This window comes from Misgurnus anguillicaudatus, chromosome 16, assembly GCF_027580225.2.
Source record: "Misgurnus anguillicaudatus chromosome 16, ASM2758022v2, whole genome shotgun sequence".
NCBI lineage: Eukaryota > Metazoa > Chordata > Actinopteri > Cypriniformes > Cobitidae > Misgurnus > Misgurnus anguillicaudatus.
Genome location: NC_073352.2, coordinates 11133642 through 11155009, shown reverse-complemented (window position 1 = coordinate 11155009; position 21368 = coordinate 11133642). Strand labels below are relative to the sequence as shown.

The window sequence follows — 21368 nt, the reverse complement described above, 5'->3', positions numbered from 1 at the left end:
GGAGTTAATTCGGTTGTAGAATGCGGTTGTGAGTCCCGTAAATTACTGAAGTGTGTGTGTACAGAACAGGATTAAGCAATAAAAGGTAAAGTGACAACTGAATTAATATGCAGTGTGTACGGGACCTATAGGACTTAGGTCAGGACTTTGACTAGGACACTCCAAAGTCTTCATTTTGTTTTTCTTAAGCCATTCAGATGTGGACTTGCTGGTGTGTTTTGGATCATTGTTCTGCTGCAAAACCCAAGTTTGTTTCGGCTTAAGGTCACGAACAGATGGCAGGACATTGTCCCTTAGGATTTTTTGGTAGACAGCAGAATTCATGGTTCCATTTATCACAGCAAGTCTTCCAGGTCCTGAAGTAGCAAAACAGCCCCAGTCCACCACACTACCACCACCATAATTTACTGTTGGTATGATGTTCTTTTTCTGAAATGCCGTGTTACTTTTACGCCTGACGAAATGGGACACACACCTTCCAAAATGTTCAACTTTGTCTTGTCAGTCCACAGAGTATTTTCCCAAAAGTCTTTGGGATAATCAAGATCTTTTCTGGCAAAACTGAGACGAGCTTTTATGTTCTTTTTGCTCAGAAGCAGAAGTTTTCATCTTGGATCTCTGCCATGCAGGCCATTTTTTCCCAATCTCTTTCTTATGGTGGAGTCATGAACACTGACCTTAACTGAGGCAAATGAGACCTGCAGTTATTTGGAGGTTTTTGCGGGTTTTTTGTGACTTCTTGGATGAGTCGTCGCTACGCTCTTGGGGTAGTTTTGGTTGGCCGGCCACTCCTGGGAAGGTTCAGCATTGTTCCATGTTTTTCATTTGTGGATAATGGCTCTCACTGTGTCTAAGCACAGTTCCAAAAACTTTACAAATGGCTTTATAACCTTTTCCAGACTGATAGAACTCAATTACTTTCTTTCTCATTTGTTCCTGAATTTCTTTGGATCTCAACATGATATGTAGCCTTTGAGAATCTTTTGCTTTACTTCACTTTGTCAGGTAGGTCCTATTTAGGTATTTTCTTGATTGCGAACAGGTGTGGCAGTAATCAGGCCAGGGCTAGAGAAACTGAACTCAGGTGTGATGAACCACAGTTAAGTTGATTTAACAGAGGGGTTAAGAACCGTATTTTAAAAACTGCATGTTGTGTTTACTTGTGCTATCTTTCATTAATATTTCAATTTGTTTGATGATCTAAAACATTAAAATGTGACAAACATACAAAAAAAATCAGGAAGGGGCCAACACTTTTTTACACTACTATAAATACATATATTTACCCAGCATGGGTTCAAAAATAACCCAGACATTTTTAGGGTGTAAAGTGTATAATATAGGTGGAGTGTAGCCCTAACCCTATACGTTCCTATCTAAATACACAGTAACATCAATGTAAATATAAGTACCTGCATACACCACTATCCCAACAGCACCATCATTATTTCTCACCGTGCACCCACGCAGCAGAACACTATCAATGCCAAATCCTGTTCTCCTCTTATCAGGTCTCTCCCTGTAACATCAAACACAACATCTTCGTCAGTCAATCAGACTAATAACCTCAGCATGTGTCACGTGAGTAACAGTCAGGGATAAGAGCTTTATTATACTTGGGAACATCAGAATCATTTCTCAACAGTGTGATGGGGTAGTTAATATGGCTGTGATGGGACAAAAATTTGTGAAGTGCAGGTAGGCAGGTAGGTAGGTAAGTTTGTGAGTGAATGGATGGATGGATAGACAATTGAGTGCTTGGGATCAAATACTCACAAATAACCTGTGAACAGGTTCAGGTTGTTGTTAGGGTTTTCACACACTACAGTACTGTCAAAGATTAGAGGCTGAAATGGTTCTCCCTGAAACAAAGACAGCATAAGAGGGGTTTTAGTCATGAATATCGAGACCAGAGGAAGCAGAAATAAAAGAAAAACTTATGAATCTGACAGAAATTATGATAAAAGACAACGAAAAAGGAATTATGCACTGTATTAAAATCTAAAATAAGTTAACTTTTTATTGAATGGTACATTTATTGAGGCAAAGCTGAGGAAAAGTTTTTACTGCTATTTACAGTTTGTTTTAAAAGTGCCATTTGCAAACAAATATTGCATGTGCTTTTTTATTTTTCCTTTTAATTACTTTTAACCAACTGACCTCAAGATCATTTTTAGTAGATGTATGAGGACAGGTGCACTGTTCATCGAAATAACTATGACCCTTTAACAACCAAAAAGTATAACGTGTATTATATCTACATTTTGACCAGCACATCTATTATCTTATACCTTGATATCATACTTTTTATTCTGTAAAATATTTAAGGATTAAAAGTATATTTCTGCTATCTTCCTTTAAGGGTGCCATAGAATAAAAAACTATTTACATAGGCATAGACGAATAATAAGAGCTCTGTGAATGGTAATGACATATTGTGAGCCTCAAATCCATTTGTTTCCTAATTTTTATGTCAACCTCGAGCACGCAAAAGACCACTGAAAAACAGGCCAATATCAACATTACACCGACTGTGATGTCACAGTCGAGATAAGGGTGACCAGATGAGATTGGCTGAAATTCGGCACGGGGGGGGGGGGGTCATCCAATAATAGTTTAATTAATTTATTTTATTTAATAATACAAGATAATGAATTTCAAACTGAACCAATCATATTAATATAAGTACATATGCATATAAATAAATTGATATAATACGTATAAAACTTATACTTCATACAATAATAGTTAGATCATCCAATAATACTTTTCTTTGTTTTATTTAATAACAAAAGATAATGAATTTCAAACTGAAGTCACTGAACCAATCATATTGCTCCGTTAGTGCTACATGCTAATTAATGCTATATGTTAGCATTGAGAATGAGGTTCTACTATTGACATTACACGTTTTGCAGGTCCATACTAAAAAACACAAACTTACCACTCAGAAACATCCATTAACAATCTCAAACAATTAGTTGTTCCTCAAAATCTGTATTTTCGTCTGATATAGACTCGAACATATAAGGTCTGTTTACTAATGTGAGCTACTGACATGAGCCTCAGAGCAGAGCAGAGCCAATCAGAGCAGAGCTCAATATTATTATTCATAACCCTTCCAAATAGGGCAAAAATAGACTGAATAAGAATTAATTTTATTCAGAGGACAAATCCTAGTGTTGTATGTGGACATGTTAAAACGTTTCTGGATATTTTTTGCACTTAATAAAGTTACATACATATTAAAGAAGAATTTTATATATTATTTTAAAAGGAAGTTAAGACAACTTTTAGGAAAGGTTTTGATCCACCTCAAATGTTGACTGGTGTATTTGCGTTACAAAATGTGTAAAAATATCTTTACTTACTATACTAATGATTTTTGGCATGAACATAATTAACACATACAATGTATTGTTGGCTATTGCTACAAATATACAATGCGACTTATGATTATTATGAGGTTTTATGGTCCAGAGTCATATATTGTTATGTAATGCAATAACATTCATACACTTCAAGTACAAGTGTGGCTTTTTTGGGAGGCAACTGCTTTTGACATTAACATTTATGTTAAAAACATTAACATTTATGTTAAAAACTATAACCACAAGAAAATGTACACTTTAAGTATTTTATTGTGACATAAGCACATAAAGACAGTATCCTCACCAGGGTAGAAAAGCCTGGCACCACCTTCCTCTGTTTAAGGTTGGTCTCTCCATCCAGACTGGCTGTTTCCATGTGGCACACTCCATTAGGGTCAGATGTGTGCAGGAGGAGGATGTCAGCTGGGATGATCTCATTAGAGAGCACTCTCACAAAATCTCCCACCCGAACATCCTTCCATCTCCTCTCCACAAAGCACATCTGTTTCCTGAGAGAAGGTGAGAATTAATGCCTCATACAGCCCTCATCTGATCTGTCTGTCTAGTACCCTACACATAAATGCACAGGCACACTTGAACACAGTTGATGTGGATAGGAATACAGACAGCATGTGTATGAGAAACGAATGATTAAGTAGTAAGGTCAAAAGAAATCGAGGACATATAATGATTTTTTTCTGTGTGCGTGTCTAATGTGTATTTGTCGTGTTGTGTATGAGTTAATCTAACAACGTTTAGCAAATCTGCATCTTCAGGCTTTGGTATGTCTTAATGTCATATGTTAACAAAGACCTTACCAGAAGAAAGTTTGGATGTCAGGTATGCTGCTCTACACGCATGACTGGATCAGGTGGCTTTTACTGACATTCTTAAAAATATCATAACCACACCTAACATGAACGCATTTTGATGACTTAAGCATTATGAACTTGTAAGAGAATCTCACAAAACGTGTTTGAGTCAAACAGTATTTCACCACAAAAACAAAAGAAGTCAAAAATCATACATTGGGTAATGAAAAGGAAGCTAATGATTAAGGTCAATGAAGATTATTTGACATTATTATCTGGCTCATTGGAATGCTTGATTCTGATTGGCCAGTAATGACATTTGCAGGTTTGTTATTCCCAGATAACAACTGCTCAAAACTAACACACGGGAACCCAGATGCTGCAAATCATTTTGACTGGTACAGTTTAAAATATAACTAATAATAATTAAATATGACTATGTCTTTAAATATGAATATGACATTATATTTACAAGTGATTCAACCAAATAGTGTGTTTGTGACAATTGAACGTTTTGTTTCATCTTAAAACATTCAAATAAAAAATCCTTGTGTCTGCATTCATTTAAAAAGAGCTAATGATTGTGTCTTGATCACACTGTCGGGGATTATTTTGGGGATAACAACCGGCTGCCTATACATTATCCCTGACTTGTTAAATTTTGTTTAATGATAATTTAGCGCACATACCCAATCCCCTGCCAATTTCTCATTACCATTATCCTGACGTTTCATTTTTTGAGATGCAATTTCCATTATTCTCATGTCATTTGATGCTCATTAAACAGCAATCTAAAAACTGCAATGCAATGACTTTTATTCATTAAACAATTATTTTACATTAAATAAAACTTAATTAAAGGCAGTACACCAGATATTACTGTGAGATATAAATCATTTTCCTTGTCAATTTGATCCTTCACATTAGCATGGAAATTGTCACATTGCCAAAAATCGGGTTTATTTACTTTCCTGCTAAATTCGAAAAGTTATTTTATTAAAGGAATATTCCATTTTCCCAAAAGAAAAATCCAGACAATCTACTCACCACCACGCCATCCAAAATGTTGGCGACTTTCTTTGTTCAGTCAAGAAGAAATTATGTTTTTTGAGGAAAACATTGCAGGATTTTTCTCATTTTAATGGACTTTAAAAGAGCTCAACATTTAATACTTAACTCAACACTTAACAGTTTTTTTCAACGGAGTTTCAAAAAACTATAAACGATCCCAAACGAGGCATAAGGGTCTTGTCTAGCGAGACGATTGTCATTTTTGACAAGAAAAATAAAAAATATGCTCTTTTAAACCACAACTTTTCGTCTAGGTGCGGTCCAGTAAATGCGTAGTGAGGTCACGTGTTACATATATAAAACGCACATTTGCGGACCGTTGTAAACAATAAACTGACACAAAGACATTAATTAGTATCATTCCACATACAACAACGTCGGAACGGTCCTCTTTCTCAACACTTGTAAACACTGTGGCGGAGTTTCGCATTCGTCCTCTGTGACCTCTTGACGTCATGACGTATTGCGTGGGGTCACGCTGGCGCATCACGACCGGATCTGGACGAGAAGTTGTGGTTTAAAAGTGGATATTTTTTTAATTTTTCTTGTCAAAAATGACAATTGTTTCGCTAGATAAGATCCTTATGCCTCGTTTGGGATTGTTTATAGTCCTTTGAAACTTCGTTGGAAAAAAACTGTTAAGTGTTGAGTTAAGTATTAAATGTTGGGCTCTATTAAAGTCCATTAAAATGAGAAAAATCCTGCAATGTTTTCCTCAAAAAACATAATTTCTTCTCGACTGAACAAAGAAAGACACAACATTTTATATGACATGGTGGTGAGTAAATTAACTGGATTTTTCTTTTAAGAAAATGGAATATTCCTTTAATAAATTATTGCCATAATTATCTGTGAAAACCCAGCTAAAGTCATTTTTTGTAATTTGCTGTCTTCTACATAAAATCACCCTACATAATGTAAAGATCTTTCTGTGAAAAATAACCTTGATATTTTTAATATTGACTGAGTAAGAAGATGTCATGTCACATTATGAAACTTCTAGGGTCATAATTATGTAATCCCATAAAACAGTTCCTAAAGACTCTTCTTTTTAGTACGCAATCCAACAATAATTTCCAAGATACTACCAACTGAAGACAATTTTTGTCCACGTTTGAATGGTTTTTTTTGTATTGAAATGGCTGACAAAGGAGAATTAGTTTCCCGCCATCAAACAAGAATAATGTAATTTTCTGCCAAGCAAGCATTTCTGTGAATGAAGTGTCTGATGTCTCTTTGAGATAGTGGTGTGAGATAAACCTCGCAAGCTGCGCTCCTCCAAAAGGACTATTTGCAGTCTGTGATTAGCAAGACGTCTATTTCTGGCGTTTATCTGTCAGTCAAAATGTGTGAGTGTGAAAAAATGATGATGTGAGAGACAAGCACCTGCTATTGAATTCTGTATCTCTGAACGAGAGCCGTCTCTTCACACACAGCATACGACTGCATGCTGAATTGAACTCATTCTGTGATGTCAACACTCAGTCTCTTTAAAGTGAAAGACAGCAGGGCCTGATGTATTTGTTTGCATAAAATATAAACATGCACAGCAGGCAATGTCTCAATTTATCAAAACCAATGATAATCATTGGTCCTGATCTTTGAGATGAAGTACTTGTGTCATCACCCTCTATCATAGAAAGCAGTTTTGTTTATCTTATAGAAAGCAAAAAGAGACAGTGACTTTTACTTTGATCTCTTTTTTTCACATTTCTACTACTGATACAAAGATTACTGATAAACAGATTTGGTCTCACGTGTGTCTTCTTCTTTAAAGCGATAGTTCAGCAAATAATGAAAATAATCCCATGATTTTCTCAACCTCCAGCCATATAAGGTACATACTGTATGTCCATCATCTTTCAGATGAACACAATTTGAGTCATTTTGAAAATATCCTGAACTTTACAGCGGTGGAAAATAGGCCCCACGACTTTCAAAACCAAAAATGTGCATCCATCCTTCACAGAATTAAAAAGGGATAATAAAGGCCTTTTGAGGGTAATCGATAATGTTGATGTGTTATTGAAAATGTTTGGTTACCATTATGGTGAACAGTGTTTGCTTTGGTTAGCCTACTGGCCTTTAGTTTTTTTGCTGTTGTAAGGAGAGCGGGGTAAGTTGTCACACTGTTCATAACTCCAACATTAGAGGCTTTATCTATCAAATAGTCACTTTTTGTGATGACTTCTATAGGTAATTTTGTGTTCACATGTGGTCAATATTGCTCTTATCTGACGTTAGCAAAATTTTCTTATTTTTTGGTTTAAAGGGACACCACTTTTTTGAAAATATGCTCATTTTTCAGCTCCCCTAGAGTTAAACATTTGATTCTTACCGTTTTGGAATCCAGGAGGCGCAATGATATTACGTTGTGCCCAAAAATAGTCTATTGCTATTGAAAGATACTAAGGGGACTATTTTCGGCTGCTGCGTAATATCACTACACCTGCTGCAGTCATGTTACAGCAGCAAAGTCCTTGATTATTACGCCAGAATAAGAGTATGGTTCATAGCCGTATCGGCCTAGTAAAATTGCAACTTTTAATTTTCCGTCGGTCTTAGTACACAAAGTAACTACAGAAGAGTCAAGTTTTAAGTAGGAAAAATATCAAAACTCTTTGGTTATGTTTTTAGGCGCGATGCTAATGGTCTAATCTAGTGATTGGTAACTTCAGTCCTGGAGGGTTTAGCTTCAACTTGCCTCAGCACACCTGCCTAAAAGTTTCTAGTATGCCTAGTAAGACCTTAAAAAACCAAGGGCCCTAGTTTAACGATCTAAGCGCATTGTCTAAAGATCTAAATGGGAGTGTCCAATGCCACTTTTGCTAATTTAACAATGGGAAAAATGATTTGTGCGCCGAGCGCACGGTCAAAAAGGGTTGTTCATATTCTCCTAATGAGTAATGGGTGTGTTTTGGGCATAACGTTCAATAAACCAATGAGCTCTCATCCCCTTTAAAAGCCAGTTGCCCTGGCGCTATGTCTAATCCCTATTTAGATGACGGAATTTGTAAACTAAAAAACTAAGTGGAGGAAGAAGACCCCCAGTTTAAGAATAATGTAAAAAAAATATATTTTCATTTTTATTAAAATGTTAATTTTTTGGGTTAAAACGTTTATAAAAGCCTTTTTCTTTCAGTCATAGAAGTACAAATAGCAGGCTTTTAATTGCTGTAAATGTTTTGATATCCTACATAATCATTGTAATTTACAAACGTGTGAAGAGCCAAAGCGTTTCAGCACTCGGACAGTGCCATGGGATTTTTACAAAGCATTACTTAAAATGTTTCTCATCTCACCATATCCACAGGTACAGATACAATAAATCCGTGGGGTAGCATTTAAAAAAACATTTAAAAATAGATGCATTTGTTTAAAGCAAAGCATTTATTTACTTACCAGGCTACAGGTGAAGCTGCTCTTTATGCCTTCTAACGTCTCATAATTAGTCCTCATTTATGTCCAACAGACTCAATAATAATCTTTTACATTTCAATCCTTTAATCTTTCATATTTAAAAGCGTTTTTGTGCTGCTGCGCATTCATGTATGTGATAAGCAAAACCGCGGTGTTGTCCCGTTTAAAGGCGCATATTACTAACGCACTCTTTAAATAACAAAAACAATATTGCGCCATTGACTTTAGACTTCAGACCAGGTTTTAGTTGGTCAATGGCGTAGTCTATTTTAGTTGCCTCAAAATAGCAACGCACCAACAATGCACCTGAACACACCTCGTTTTCAGACCAGAACGCCCATTGGTGCAATATTAGGCGCAAATGCATTTGCTATTTAAACAACGTGGCGCTAAACGTGAAAATGATAATTGCGCTGGGCTGAAACTAACAAAAGACACTTGCGTCGCACATTGCACTGCATTGCGTCGGGTGTAGACCCCCAAATGTTTAAATCTAGGGGAGCTGGAAAATGAGCATTTGTGTCCCTTTAAAAAGTAAAAAATGTGCACTTAAAATTTTATGCAATACTTTGTTGGGTATGAATGTTAAAAAGTATTATTTTGCACAAAATAGAGGAGACAATAACGTGTCTTTTGATACTTTAGCTGATGTGCTATGTTAAGCTAACCCTGAGATTTAGCCAACATTAGCACACATGTCAGTTTGGGGCAAGTTGTCTCAATGACTTTTCAATAAACATTTTCTGGGTTAATTTAACCCAATGGCTGGCTTTATCCCTTTTTGACCCAACACTGGGTTGAAAATATCCCAGAATTTTTTAAGAGTACAGTATGTGCCCTTATAAGACATTTAAATAGCATTTTAATCTAAAATTATAATTTGTGTTTGACTGAAAAAATGTCATGAATAAGTGATGGCATAAGGGTGAGTATATCATGAGAGAATGTTTATATTTGGGTGAATTATTCCTTTAAATGTCCCTAGTGTGATGTCCAAGGCTGTAACTATGAAAGAATGCCAAAGAAGAAGTTGTACTTAAAGGTTTCGTGAGAATTTCTTAGCGTCTTTTATGTTTTAATGCACTAACACAGCAGCATTCCTCTAAGCTAAGTGAGAGGATAAAACAAAATTCCTCCCATTTCAGATGGCAGACGTTAGAGAAACAGTTGAATGACACTGTACACAGTACGGTAGATTATGTCACGTTTGCTCTGGTGTGTGGAAGATTCGTGTACTGTGCCGAAGTTGAACAATTTGTGCAAGGTCAGTGTGACTCAAGAGCGGAAGTGAGATGTTAGCTACAGTATAGTGTGCATCCCACTTACACTTTTGTCATGCTAATGCAAGCCACATCAGCAGTATGTCATAATGTGGGCAAGGTTCAGACTATTCTGTGGCCCCTGACAGGGGCTCGCCACTGATCGATACCCTTACCATCCCTTTCCTAACCAGTCGATGATCAGAACGGAGATGACCTTGTGGGGTGCCTACGAATGATCACCCACTTTATCTGTTTGAGCATTGTTTTTGACAGATGCATTTCCTAATGAAAATTTGAGGGCAGCATCTTCCATCACAAGGATGAGGAACTATAAATAACTATTCACTGCACACCAAATCTTCCTAGATCCCTCCTCCACACCAACTGCCCCATCCCTCTTCATACATATGTCTCCTTTATTACAGATGGCGAGCCAAACCATTCTACCTTATTTGTAGGATCTTCTTATCAGTGGTGCTTGCTAAGGTAAGTATGGCTATAAGCACTACTTATACTGTATTTAGGATTTAGATTTGAGTAAACCCTACAGTACTGGATAAAACGGTTTTGCTCAATTCGTCCTATACCATTCGTGCATGAAGAAGAATAAGACTTCGAAATCATATGATTTGTTAGAAATTCACATACTGTACACTTACACACTGTAAAAACGATTACTTTTTAAGTTGAATTAACTCAAAATGTTACTTTTTTTCATTTGAACCAACTTATTTACAGTGCAGTACATAACCCCAGCAATATCTAAGGATCAGAATATAATAGAAACTTTAGGAATTGGTTTCAGTAAGCAACTACTTAAGGTAGCAACACTTCAGATTATCCTATCCAACCAGAAAGTAGTGTGGTAAAAAAGCACTCAGAATACCCTAGACAACACATACATTTCTTTCAGACAGCACATTGATCCCATCAAATTGCCAGCGTTCTTTTGTGCAAATCACCTAAAATTGATCCCAGGATCGATCCTGGAATGGGGACCCACGTTGTGTAATGCAGATCAACACTCGCAAGATAAAAATGCATGCAAACTGTTGACGGCACCCATTGACTTCTATAGTAGTTTTTGTATTTAACAGAATAAAGAAACTTATACAGATTTTAAATAAACTAAGAGTAAATATGATTTTTTTGTTTTGGGGTGAACTATCATTTTAAAGGTGCAGTGTGTAATTTTTAGAAGGATCTTTTGACAGAAATGCAAAATAATATACAAAAGGAAAAGTTCGGTATTTTACACTTAAAGCCCTGTTTTCAGATTGTTTATGATGAAATAGAACAGTTTTGACTGGAATTTCGACGTGTGCGGGTGCCCCGAGGGTTTTCGGGTGTTTGTTGAATCACCTCCCACCTCTACAATGGATTTGTGGGTGCACTGGAACAGTCCTTCCCAAAATGCATTAAACTTTCATTTACAAAGACGTGAAACTCAGCGAGTGGTCAGGGGTGTTCACTGATATGCTCACACAAAAATCGCTGCAAAAGATGCTTTCCAACAGGTGTATTATCATTCGTTGTAAACTTGTGGACCTATTTTTCCAAACGCCTCACACCCGTATATTCTTCCGCTGAGCGCTTGAATAATAGACACTCCAGCCCAGTTGGTGGCGATAATCCGCCTTTGCCATTTGCAAGAATACAATCAACGTTCCCGGCGCGGAGAAATACCGTACCTCACAGCACATCTAATACAAATCAATGGAGTTGGCAAAACCTACAATAAAACCTGTTAGAAAGCATCTTTTGCAGTGATTTTTGTGTGAGCATATCAGTGAACACCCCTGACCACTCAGTGAGTTTCACGTCTTTGTAAATGAAAGTTTAATGCATTTTAGGAAGGATTGTTCCGGTGCACCTATAGAGCCATTATAGAGGTGGGAGGTGCAACAAGAAACACCTGAAAATTCTCGGGCCAGCATCAAATGTCGAAATTTCAGTCAAAACCGTTCTATTTTATCATAAACAATCTGAAAACAATAAAACAATGTAAAATACCTTTTGTCCTTTAAATGATACAATGTAGTGCTGTTGGTAAGTAGCCTTATAATATTTTAGGTTTAATTACACAGAATTTATGAGTATTTTATTAAATGTTGTAAGGCTAATTTCCTGAATAAAGATAACCCCTCCCCAAAGAACACAGCATGGGTGCTCAGTGGGTGCCCGGAGAAAACAACTCTCTACGGATTACAGTGGACTTCCCACAGAGACCACATTTGGTCACACCTCCAGGCAGTCAGACATCCGTCTCTTTCTTTATACTCTATGAGCAAACTGTATATGAAATGATACATTCTACATGCACAAAGAATCTGAAACTGGTCTTGTTTGGTATCATTTGAAATGTTTCAGTGCGAGTGGTACAATGGGCTCACTAAGATGATAACAAAACCCTTACGAAAATTAACCATGGTTTTATTGGGGTAAAAGTGTAGTAACCAGTGAGTGCCGGAAAAGACAGAACGTGCGGGGACCCTCTTGCCATGCCGACTGGTTTCGCCATTGGGCCAACGGATGGATATATATTTTTCCCTTACAAAGTCATAAAACTGGTGCCCCCTGGCACAATCTTGCACCCCCCAGTTTGAAAACCACTAGGGATGCACTGAATATTCGCCCACCGAAAATTTGGATTAAAGATTTTTATCATAGAAACAATACGGCCGAAATGTTGTGATGACGCAAACAGAAACCGCGACCTGCACATGCTTGTCTGAAGCAACATGTCTGCGGTGTTCCCTAGTTCCCGAGGTCGTGAATCAGTACGGATCACGGATCAGGTCGCATGGGATTCGCGGATTAATACGTACATTTAATTAGGGAAGGTTTATCATTTGCATGTGTTTCAAAGGCTTGCAAATGTTAACATTCTAGTGATTTTAAACAATTTAACCACAAAAAGGCACTAAAGTGAGCAGTTTTCTGTACGCACAGACAAACATGCGGTTGAATGTGTCCGGTCCAGCTCCAGTCAGATGTGATCATCCCATCAAAGATCAGAACTCTTGATCTGTAAACTTTAGAAAGAGTTGCACTACTGTGTCTCAAACTGTACACCATTAAAATACATTTGGCGAATAGAGCAATGAAAAACAACGTAATGTTTTTATTCAATTCAATTCAATTTTATTTATATAGCGCTTTTCACAATACTTAATTGTTTCAAAGCAGCTTTACATTAATAGAAGCAGTAAAAGCACAGAAAAACGACAGATAGCACAACATAATACGCGATAACATAAGCAGTCAAATTTGCTGCGGCTATGACTCAACATTATAAGCGAGGGTATTACTAATGTAACGTCTAGAAGAGGAAGCTAAGTTAAGCCCAAGAAGGCTGCCTCCCCGGGGTAAAAAACCCCCTAGGAGAAAAAAACCCCGGGCTGTTTAGCCGAGGAAATAAAAAAAAAGTCCTAGGAGGGAAAAACCCTTGGGAGATATATATGTATATACACACATATAAACGGATGTGGAATGACTGTTTATGCTGCGCCGTTTGGAAATCGCCCTCCGTCTGTGTGTGCACGGACGTTTAAGTGCACTCAGTAGTGCATCCACGGAGAGATGTGTTTCAAAAGCAAGCGAATATAAAATCTTTCTGTTATTGACAGGGCACATACAAACTAAATGATCTCCACAGTATTTTTTTTCTAATAAAAACATGTTTATGTCTTAAGTGTGTATGTATAGATTACAGTCAGAAAACAGTCTGTGCTTATTTGGTCTTAAAGAGACAGTAACCTCAATTAACCTACTTAAGTCTGTGTCAATAATATTTATCAATTAACCCAAAATACAGAGAAAATCACTTCTGTAGCTCTAAAATAATAATAGTCATATTTAATTTATACAATAAACACAGTGTTATGGTTTATTTGATTCAATTTCTGTACCTACAGCAATGCTAATTTCAGACCTTACTTAATGTGCAACTTTGTTCTTTTTTATAAATGTTTGTAATTTCTTTATTTGTTATTTTTCCCACCCCTTTTTTGTTGAAAATAATCAGATCCGTGCCTCAAAAAAACTGTAATGTGATCCGAACCGTGAGTTTTGTGATCCGTCACACTCCTAGTAAAGTTAGTACACAGTCATAGCCATAAATGCAATGGTACTAATAATTAGCATAATTTTTTTTTTTTGGTTTTCGGTTTTGGCCAGGAATTTTCATTTCGGTGCCTCCCTAAAAACCCCCAAATCTATGAGAAGTTTGAATATGCACACACAGATTCCAGAAAATCACTGGCAGTGTGACTTCACCACAATCAAACAATCCTGAGACAAATCCCGGTACACATTATCTGTATATTTTCCAGAATCTGTGTGTGCAAAGGGCTATAATTTAGCAATGGCCTGGCAAACACCCCCAACATCAGGGTACCCAGATTTGCGTAACTACTCAATGACCCTAGCAAAACATGATTAAAATATGCCACTCCCACACCTAGAATAGTCACTGCATTATGCACCATTTCTTTTTGAAAAATCACTTTATCAAAAAACAGTTTTCTTAAAAAATGAGCAAATGATGAACAAAATTCTTCCATCTTTAACCCACATATAAAACAACCCGTGGGAATGCTTAAAAAGTAGCCAGAGGGAAAACCGCAGACTTGGCAATGAATCTAGTGTGAATTTGAGAACTAGCTACTTGTTTTCTCAAATATTCAGCAATGGAGGAAAATCTCAGCAGGAGTGAATTAAACAGCCAATGTGAAATAAGCAACATTTCTTCTGCCCCGAGCTTTTTTAATGAAAGGTGCTTTGACAATGTCTGTGAACAATATTATGAAAGTGTCTCCCTCTGGGGTAGAATAGGAACTAATCGATCATAACCGCTGGAGTAAAGCACCACGCTTCATGCAATTCAAATATGGGAGGCAAACGTCTGTACATTAAAAGCATCAGCAAAACTACACAGGGTAAAACTGTAAAGTATTAGATAGATGTAATGATTTTTTTTGCTTTTAGACAGAAGACCCCCTTGTTTTGCATGACTGCTGGGAACAATTTAAAATTCAATACCTTATTCATGGGCATGAGCATAAACCATAATGAAACTGACTTATAAAGGGACAACAGCCCCTGTAAAGGAAGAAAATAAAACAAAATGGTTGTATATCTTAGCTCATAACTACTGGCTAAAATGACCCTCCTAAAATGCAATATTCAACAAGTAAACATTAAAGCAACACTATGTAGTTTCCATGTAAAAATGACTTACAGCTCCCCCATGTGGTTGAAAAGCGCAACAGCGCCTGGTATCAGACACTCTTCTGCAGGCAGGGGGAGGGGCGGGGAGTGTGCTTGTAGCAGCTAGGAGGCTGCTCAGGTTGCAACAACAGTACAATTTGTCCAGTTAAAAGTTGTTCTATCACTGAAATAATTTTAGAGACATTGTTTAAAAGTAAAAAAACTACATAGTGTTGCTTTAAGTTAAGCTAGTTGGCTTTTTTTAAACTCACCATATTATATTCAAGAGCTGCCCAAAAGGCACAAATCATATTAAAAACACTTTTTTCAGAATAATAAAAGAGAAAAGTGCATGTAAAGTCCCCTGAGGGCATGACAGACACGTCAGAAGTCCAGCACTGAATCTGTTTCAGGACCGACCCGAACAGATCGCTCCTGTGCTGCCGGCCCACCTGGGCTCCCCTGTTTGGAAACACACCGGGAATCACAAAATGGAGCAGCAGCTTAGCCCAAAATAAAATGAAAGAGAGCAAGTAACCATGGCAATAAGTGATGGATTTGGATTCTCTTTTGGAAATATATCTCAGTGTACCTGTGACTGCTGAGAATCTCTCTCTCTCTAACCTCTCTCTCTAAAGTGTGGTGAATTACTCATTTCTTCCCACAAGCTATTCGGTCTATTTTAGAATAGATCTAAATGACGTCTGTCTGTCGGTCGGTCTGCCTTACTGTCTTCTGATGCTATCTCGTCAAAATGCACACGATGCGTCGGATGCAAGACATTGTGCAGCTCTTCAAAAAGAAAAGAAAAAATCTCCCACACGATTTTTTTCTAGGTCAAAAATTCCCATGGGGTTTCGAAACGCAGATGAAGTAAAACGCAAATTCAAGTGAGCCTGCACCACGACAGAGAGATGAGGAGAGGGAGTGTGCGTGCAAGCGAGTGAAGAAGGTAGAGAAGTATAAAAGAGTGCAGGGAAAAAAGAGATATAACTTAGTCAATGTGCAGTCATGTGTAATTCCAGGTTATTTAAACCATTTCACATTTGTTAGCCATTTTTTTGTGTGTCAGTTAGAAATCAATGTTGCGATCGGTTACACTGTTCTCCAGCACATCGTGCCTGAACTACTGTTTTGTCAAGTTTACAGTAACCAATGCATAAACCAAAGAAGTTCCTAAAGATTTGTCAGCCATTTGTATATCTTAATCAAATGTATAGTAAAATTAAAAAAAGAGATAAAAATGACCTTTATTGTCTATTTTTTATTTATTTTATTTTATTATTATTTTATTAAATTATATATTAATTTATATTCTGCACACATACTTGTTCTTAGATATATATACACATATACACATCAAAACTGTATGTTTACGGGTGTAAATGTGTATCTCTTTGGTTATTTCTTATTTTACTTATAACCTTTTATGCTGGCTTGGGTTTTTTTTTTGTATAATGCGAAAACTTTAAATAAAATATTCTCTAAAAAATAAACACGAATTGTGTGCCATCAAATGTAAGAACTGGAATCCCATGTGAATTGACACTTAGGCCCTGTTTACACGAGAACAGGGTAAAAACGTAAAAATATTTTATCGGATGTGCCTTTCGTTTACACGGCGACAGCGTTTTTGGGGCTTAAAAAACGCAAAATAGTGAAACCACCCTCCAGAGTGGAAATCTTAAAAACGCTGTACCGCCACGTTCCCATCTAAACAAAATATTTACAGCTAGTATTACTGATCAGAGAAGGTCCATAAATTACCTCAGTCAAATTGTTGATGCGCCAATTTGACAAACGCAAGCCAGATGGCTTTGGACGAGACCTGGGAGAACAAGGAAGAAGGTTGTACGCAGATGCATGGACTTGGTGTTGTTGTGTGTCAGTGCTTCACATTGCCACCTAGCTGCCTGGAGTGCATACTACATTGAATATCACACACTTTTGTGTCACCATGCACACAGATTTCCCCCTCAAAATGCTCGTATAAACGTGGAATAAAAGTGATAATGCAACGGCACTTATGCGTTTTCTCTTCAGATCGTTTCCGTAAACGTAGCCTTATTTTGTAAGGGTTTATATGGTGATAACAACTGACTGTATGTACATTATCTCTCTTATTACACATCTACTTGCCACATGACTAAATAACTGGACACGAAATATTGATTTAATTTTGTCATTTGTAACCCATTTAAACCCGACATGAGAAAAAAGACAAAGAGTTATACAACTCAAAAAAGTGCCGGGTTGTTTCAACCCATGGTTGAGTAGCAACAAATTGGGTCAAAACAACCCGCAATTTTTAACTCAGCAGTGTGTTCTGTCAAATATGGACCCAGCCCTACACTTTTTGTAGTTTAAACATTTAAGAAGTACTAGTCAAGATGTCTTGCAATACCCGGATAAGCGGTGTGTTTAGTATTCGTGGTTGTTCTCCAAAAATTATAGACCTCAGCATGTCTTAACTGACCAATCAGAATCAAGTATTCCAGAAAGCGGTGTTATAAAACAAGAAATACTGAGTGTTATAAACATTTGAGGGGAGAAAGCTTGTTTACCTGCTGAATATAAAGCAGGGTGTATTGTTGCGCTTTTGGTCAGCCTGGTACCTCCGGAAGTCTTCCCAGCCATCCTTAATAGCGGTCAGTGACAGGATAATACAAATGGGAATGAGAGCCACCTCCGGCTGGAACGCGTTCACCACCGGGACGAAATTCAAGATGGCGAGGCCCACGAAATAAAGGTTGGCCATACGGTGAAACTGCTCAAATAAGTTCATGGGAATAAAAGACCAAAGTCTGTATTTGTTGGTTTTGATGGCGTTGCCCGCATACTGGTGGTTGGGCTGATCTCGTTTCTTCAGATCTTCATACGGCAGGTTGGAGACCACCTTCCTGATAGGTCCATCTCTGTCCTTGTGTCTCTTCCAGCCATTGCGAATGAGGGTAAGAGGGTCTGTCCAGGTCATAATGTCTCAATGCGAATGTCAATAAATCCTACATGACAGATCTGTCGCTTTAATATAAATCCTAACGTTTCTGTGCCCGGCACAGAAAGAGAATTTATGAGAAGCTGCCTGCACACGTCTCACATCACCTGTATGAGTGAGCCTAAAAAGCAAGGGCATATAAAAGGGTGAGCCAAAGAAAAGAGAGAGAGAAATGGGTTGAGACTACACCTGTCAAACTCCCCTGACTGCAAACACCTGTCAGTGGTGAAGGTATGTTGTCAGAGCACTGCATGCCAAAGAAACAGTAAGCGATGCATGAATCAAAATACAGAGACAACATTAATAAGAGCTCAATTCAGGATACAGTGATGTTCAGCTACACGACAAAGGTGAAATGTTGACCAATACATAAATAAGAACAAAACCTCTTATAAAAGCACAACGGACTAGGCTTAAATCAGTTTTGTAGATTACTTTATAATGGTCCAAATATGCAACACCTAGGTACATATATGTATACATTTGGTACCAGTATGTACCTTTGAGGTACTAATATGCACTCTTTAGTACAAATATGTATCTCTAAGGTACTAATATGAACTCAGGTGCAAAGGTGATCCTTTTAACAGGGTGCTGTTCCAGTGACAGCCAATTTTTAAAATATTTTTTGTTGGTTTTGACTATTGTGTTTTTAAATTTTTTAATATATTATTAAAATAGATTAGATTATGTCATCTAGGCAATGATTATATAAAAAGAACTCAAAACATTCTGCAGAAGTGGAGATGTTATCACAATGTGTCAGGAATGTGCATGTGCCCATAATGTAGACAAACTTGTTTGACGTCAGCACTTCACAACTCTGTATTGCACCAACGTGTCAATTTACCTGAATTAGGAAGGAATTACCATAACAGATCAAACTTACAGAGTACATATTGTCCGATTCACGATTTTACATTTTCTTTGGTGTGTAAGTGTGTATTAGTACATGTTAACGATATGCAAAATGTACAAATCCCAAAGTAAACGATGATGCAAGTTATTGTCTCCAACTTAAATCTCTTTTCTTGGACTACAACAAACACACGGATTGTAGACAACATTTTGCTACTTTGGCTTGTTGACGTGGACACGATGGTCATTATCATCAATTTCGCTTCTGACCCTGTGCAGCCTATAAGTAGTCTATCGTCGCTGCCCGATGAAACTCACGGTTACTTTTCAGGAAGTGAAAAAAACACAGTATTTCAAAAGCAGTTGAATGCAGCGTTGTCATACTTGGTAAGGCATCTTTACATGTAACCATATTCTTGCCAGTGAAATGATATAATCCACATTTGACCAAAATTGAGTTTAAATGGACATACGTGCATATTTTACAGTAACGGTGGTCGATATGCGTTCTTCTGATTCTTCTCATTAATTAGAATGGCCAAGTCGCGTTTCATATTGACAGATGAATACGCTCAGTTTATTAAGTAGCCTACGTCTTAGTTTATTAAATACGCTTAGTTTATTTAATATTAATTATAAATGTATGAAATGTCTCTTGCAAACTATGAAGGGATAATGAATCAATACACTGACATGGTAATGCTACACTGTAAAAAAATTCCGTAGTAATTTGCAGCTGTGTTGCCGGTAAATTACCGTAGATTTAAATTTATGCTACTCACCGGCAACATCTTGTTCAAAGCTAAACAAACATTAAACATTTACAAGTCTTTGTCTTTACAGAATAAAACTAGAAAAACAGCATCAAGCAAAACATTCTGGGAAACAAAATCTGAAGCAAAAAAAACAGAAAAAGGTTGATGATGATTTCTGGTTCCCAGAATGCTTTGCATGCGGCTGTTATTGTATAGTTTTATTCTGTAAAGATAAAGACTTGTTAATATTTAAAATTTATTTAACTTTGAACAAACTCTTGCCAGGAAATAACATAAATTTAAATCTACGATTTTTTTACAGTGTAGACAGATACTTTGTTTGCACAGTCCTACCGTAATTTTGTCACTCCTAGACGTACGTCTGACGTCAGGGGGAAACGTTTACCTCGATGAAGGAAAGTCATTTGCTGAGTCCCAATTCGCATACTATCCGTCCTAAATAGTATTCGAAACTAAAATTAGTACGTCTCAAATCGTAGTATGTTGAAATGAGTATCCCAAAGATACCCGGATGGTCTACTATTTCCGGTTAGAATTCGAAGTGCAGATCAATGCACACTCTAACGGCTAATATTGCCCACAACCCATTGCGTGCGGGAGGGAGGAGCAACCACACTGACCCTCTTGCGTATTTGTAGTAATATTGTGGCTGTACAAATCTTAACTTTATTAGTCCAACAAAAGAAACATGGTTACTACACTTTTACTATAGTAAAAGCATGGTTCATTTTTATCTGGGTATTTTTCAGTATACATAAGTATAAAATTAAGTATAAAATACGTTAAACAATAGTTATACTATAAACTTTAAATATTTTGACTTTCGTTACACACATTGACATGAACGTCAGAACCACCCGCCTCCCAAACAACCTGCATTTGGGTCTAATGACGCTCTGCGCACTCCTCAACTTGGTAGAACACATTGTAAAATGTATTGTAAAAAAACAATGCGAAAAAAAGATGGGAATAGTAAATAAAATTATATTGGACATACGTTATAAGAACGAATGAAATATTGTTAACAGTTGTGGTGTGCGTAACTATGCAACCACGTTTTCGTTGACGTTGCATGACGTCATCGAAGAACGTGCATACTCTTTTGCTACACACTCAAAAATATGTACGTTTTCCTCACAAAAACATAGTTTTAGGTCGTAGTATAAGTAGGCGAATTGGGACTCAGCAATTGTCTCACCAGGCTATGTTTATTCGGCTATCCAGTGCTGAGCTTCGATGAAACTTCACGAGACCGACAAGATGCTTCCACAGGGCGGGAGATACGCGGCGTGATTGACAGCTTTGACACCAAATGGATATACGTGAAATCAGATGACATGATTTCACAACTTTTCATTGGCCATTTAGGTATGTGAAGCATACTGTATACGAAAATGAACCTGGACATTCAATCGGTCGAATAATCTCAAAATCTGCAAAATGGACATACATGGTTTTCATCGGACAGCGACGATATGTTTTCATATTCAATAAATTTACTACCGACTAAGCCATGACTTAAACACAAGTTTTGTGCAGTGCGGAGTAGCGCTTGTTTGTCGTTTTTACAATCACAAATTCAGATATTGTTT

The 21368-nt window shown here is 37.1% G+C and overlaps 1 protein-coding gene across 1 annotated transcript in view; it reads right to left on the bottom strand.

Moving 5' to 3' along the window:
• The window catches only part of atp10b (ATPase phospholipid transporting 10B), a 37597-nt gene extending 19047 nt beyond the window's left edge, over positions 1-18550 (bottom strand). Inside the window, exons 1-4 of the mRNA XM_055178256.2 lie at positions 17712-18550; positions 3676-3880; positions 1777-1862; positions 1413-1519 (exon numbers count right to left, since the gene is read on the bottom strand). Coding sequence (XP_055034231.2) covers positions 1413-1519; positions 1777-1862; positions 3676-3880; positions 17712-18121 — 808 coding nt within the window. The 5' untranslated portion in view covers positions 18122-18550. The remainder of the gene's footprint in view (positions 1-1412; positions 1520-1776; positions 1863-3675; positions 3881-17711) is intronic.
• Between the last annotated feature and the right edge of the window lie 2818 nt (positions 18551-21368).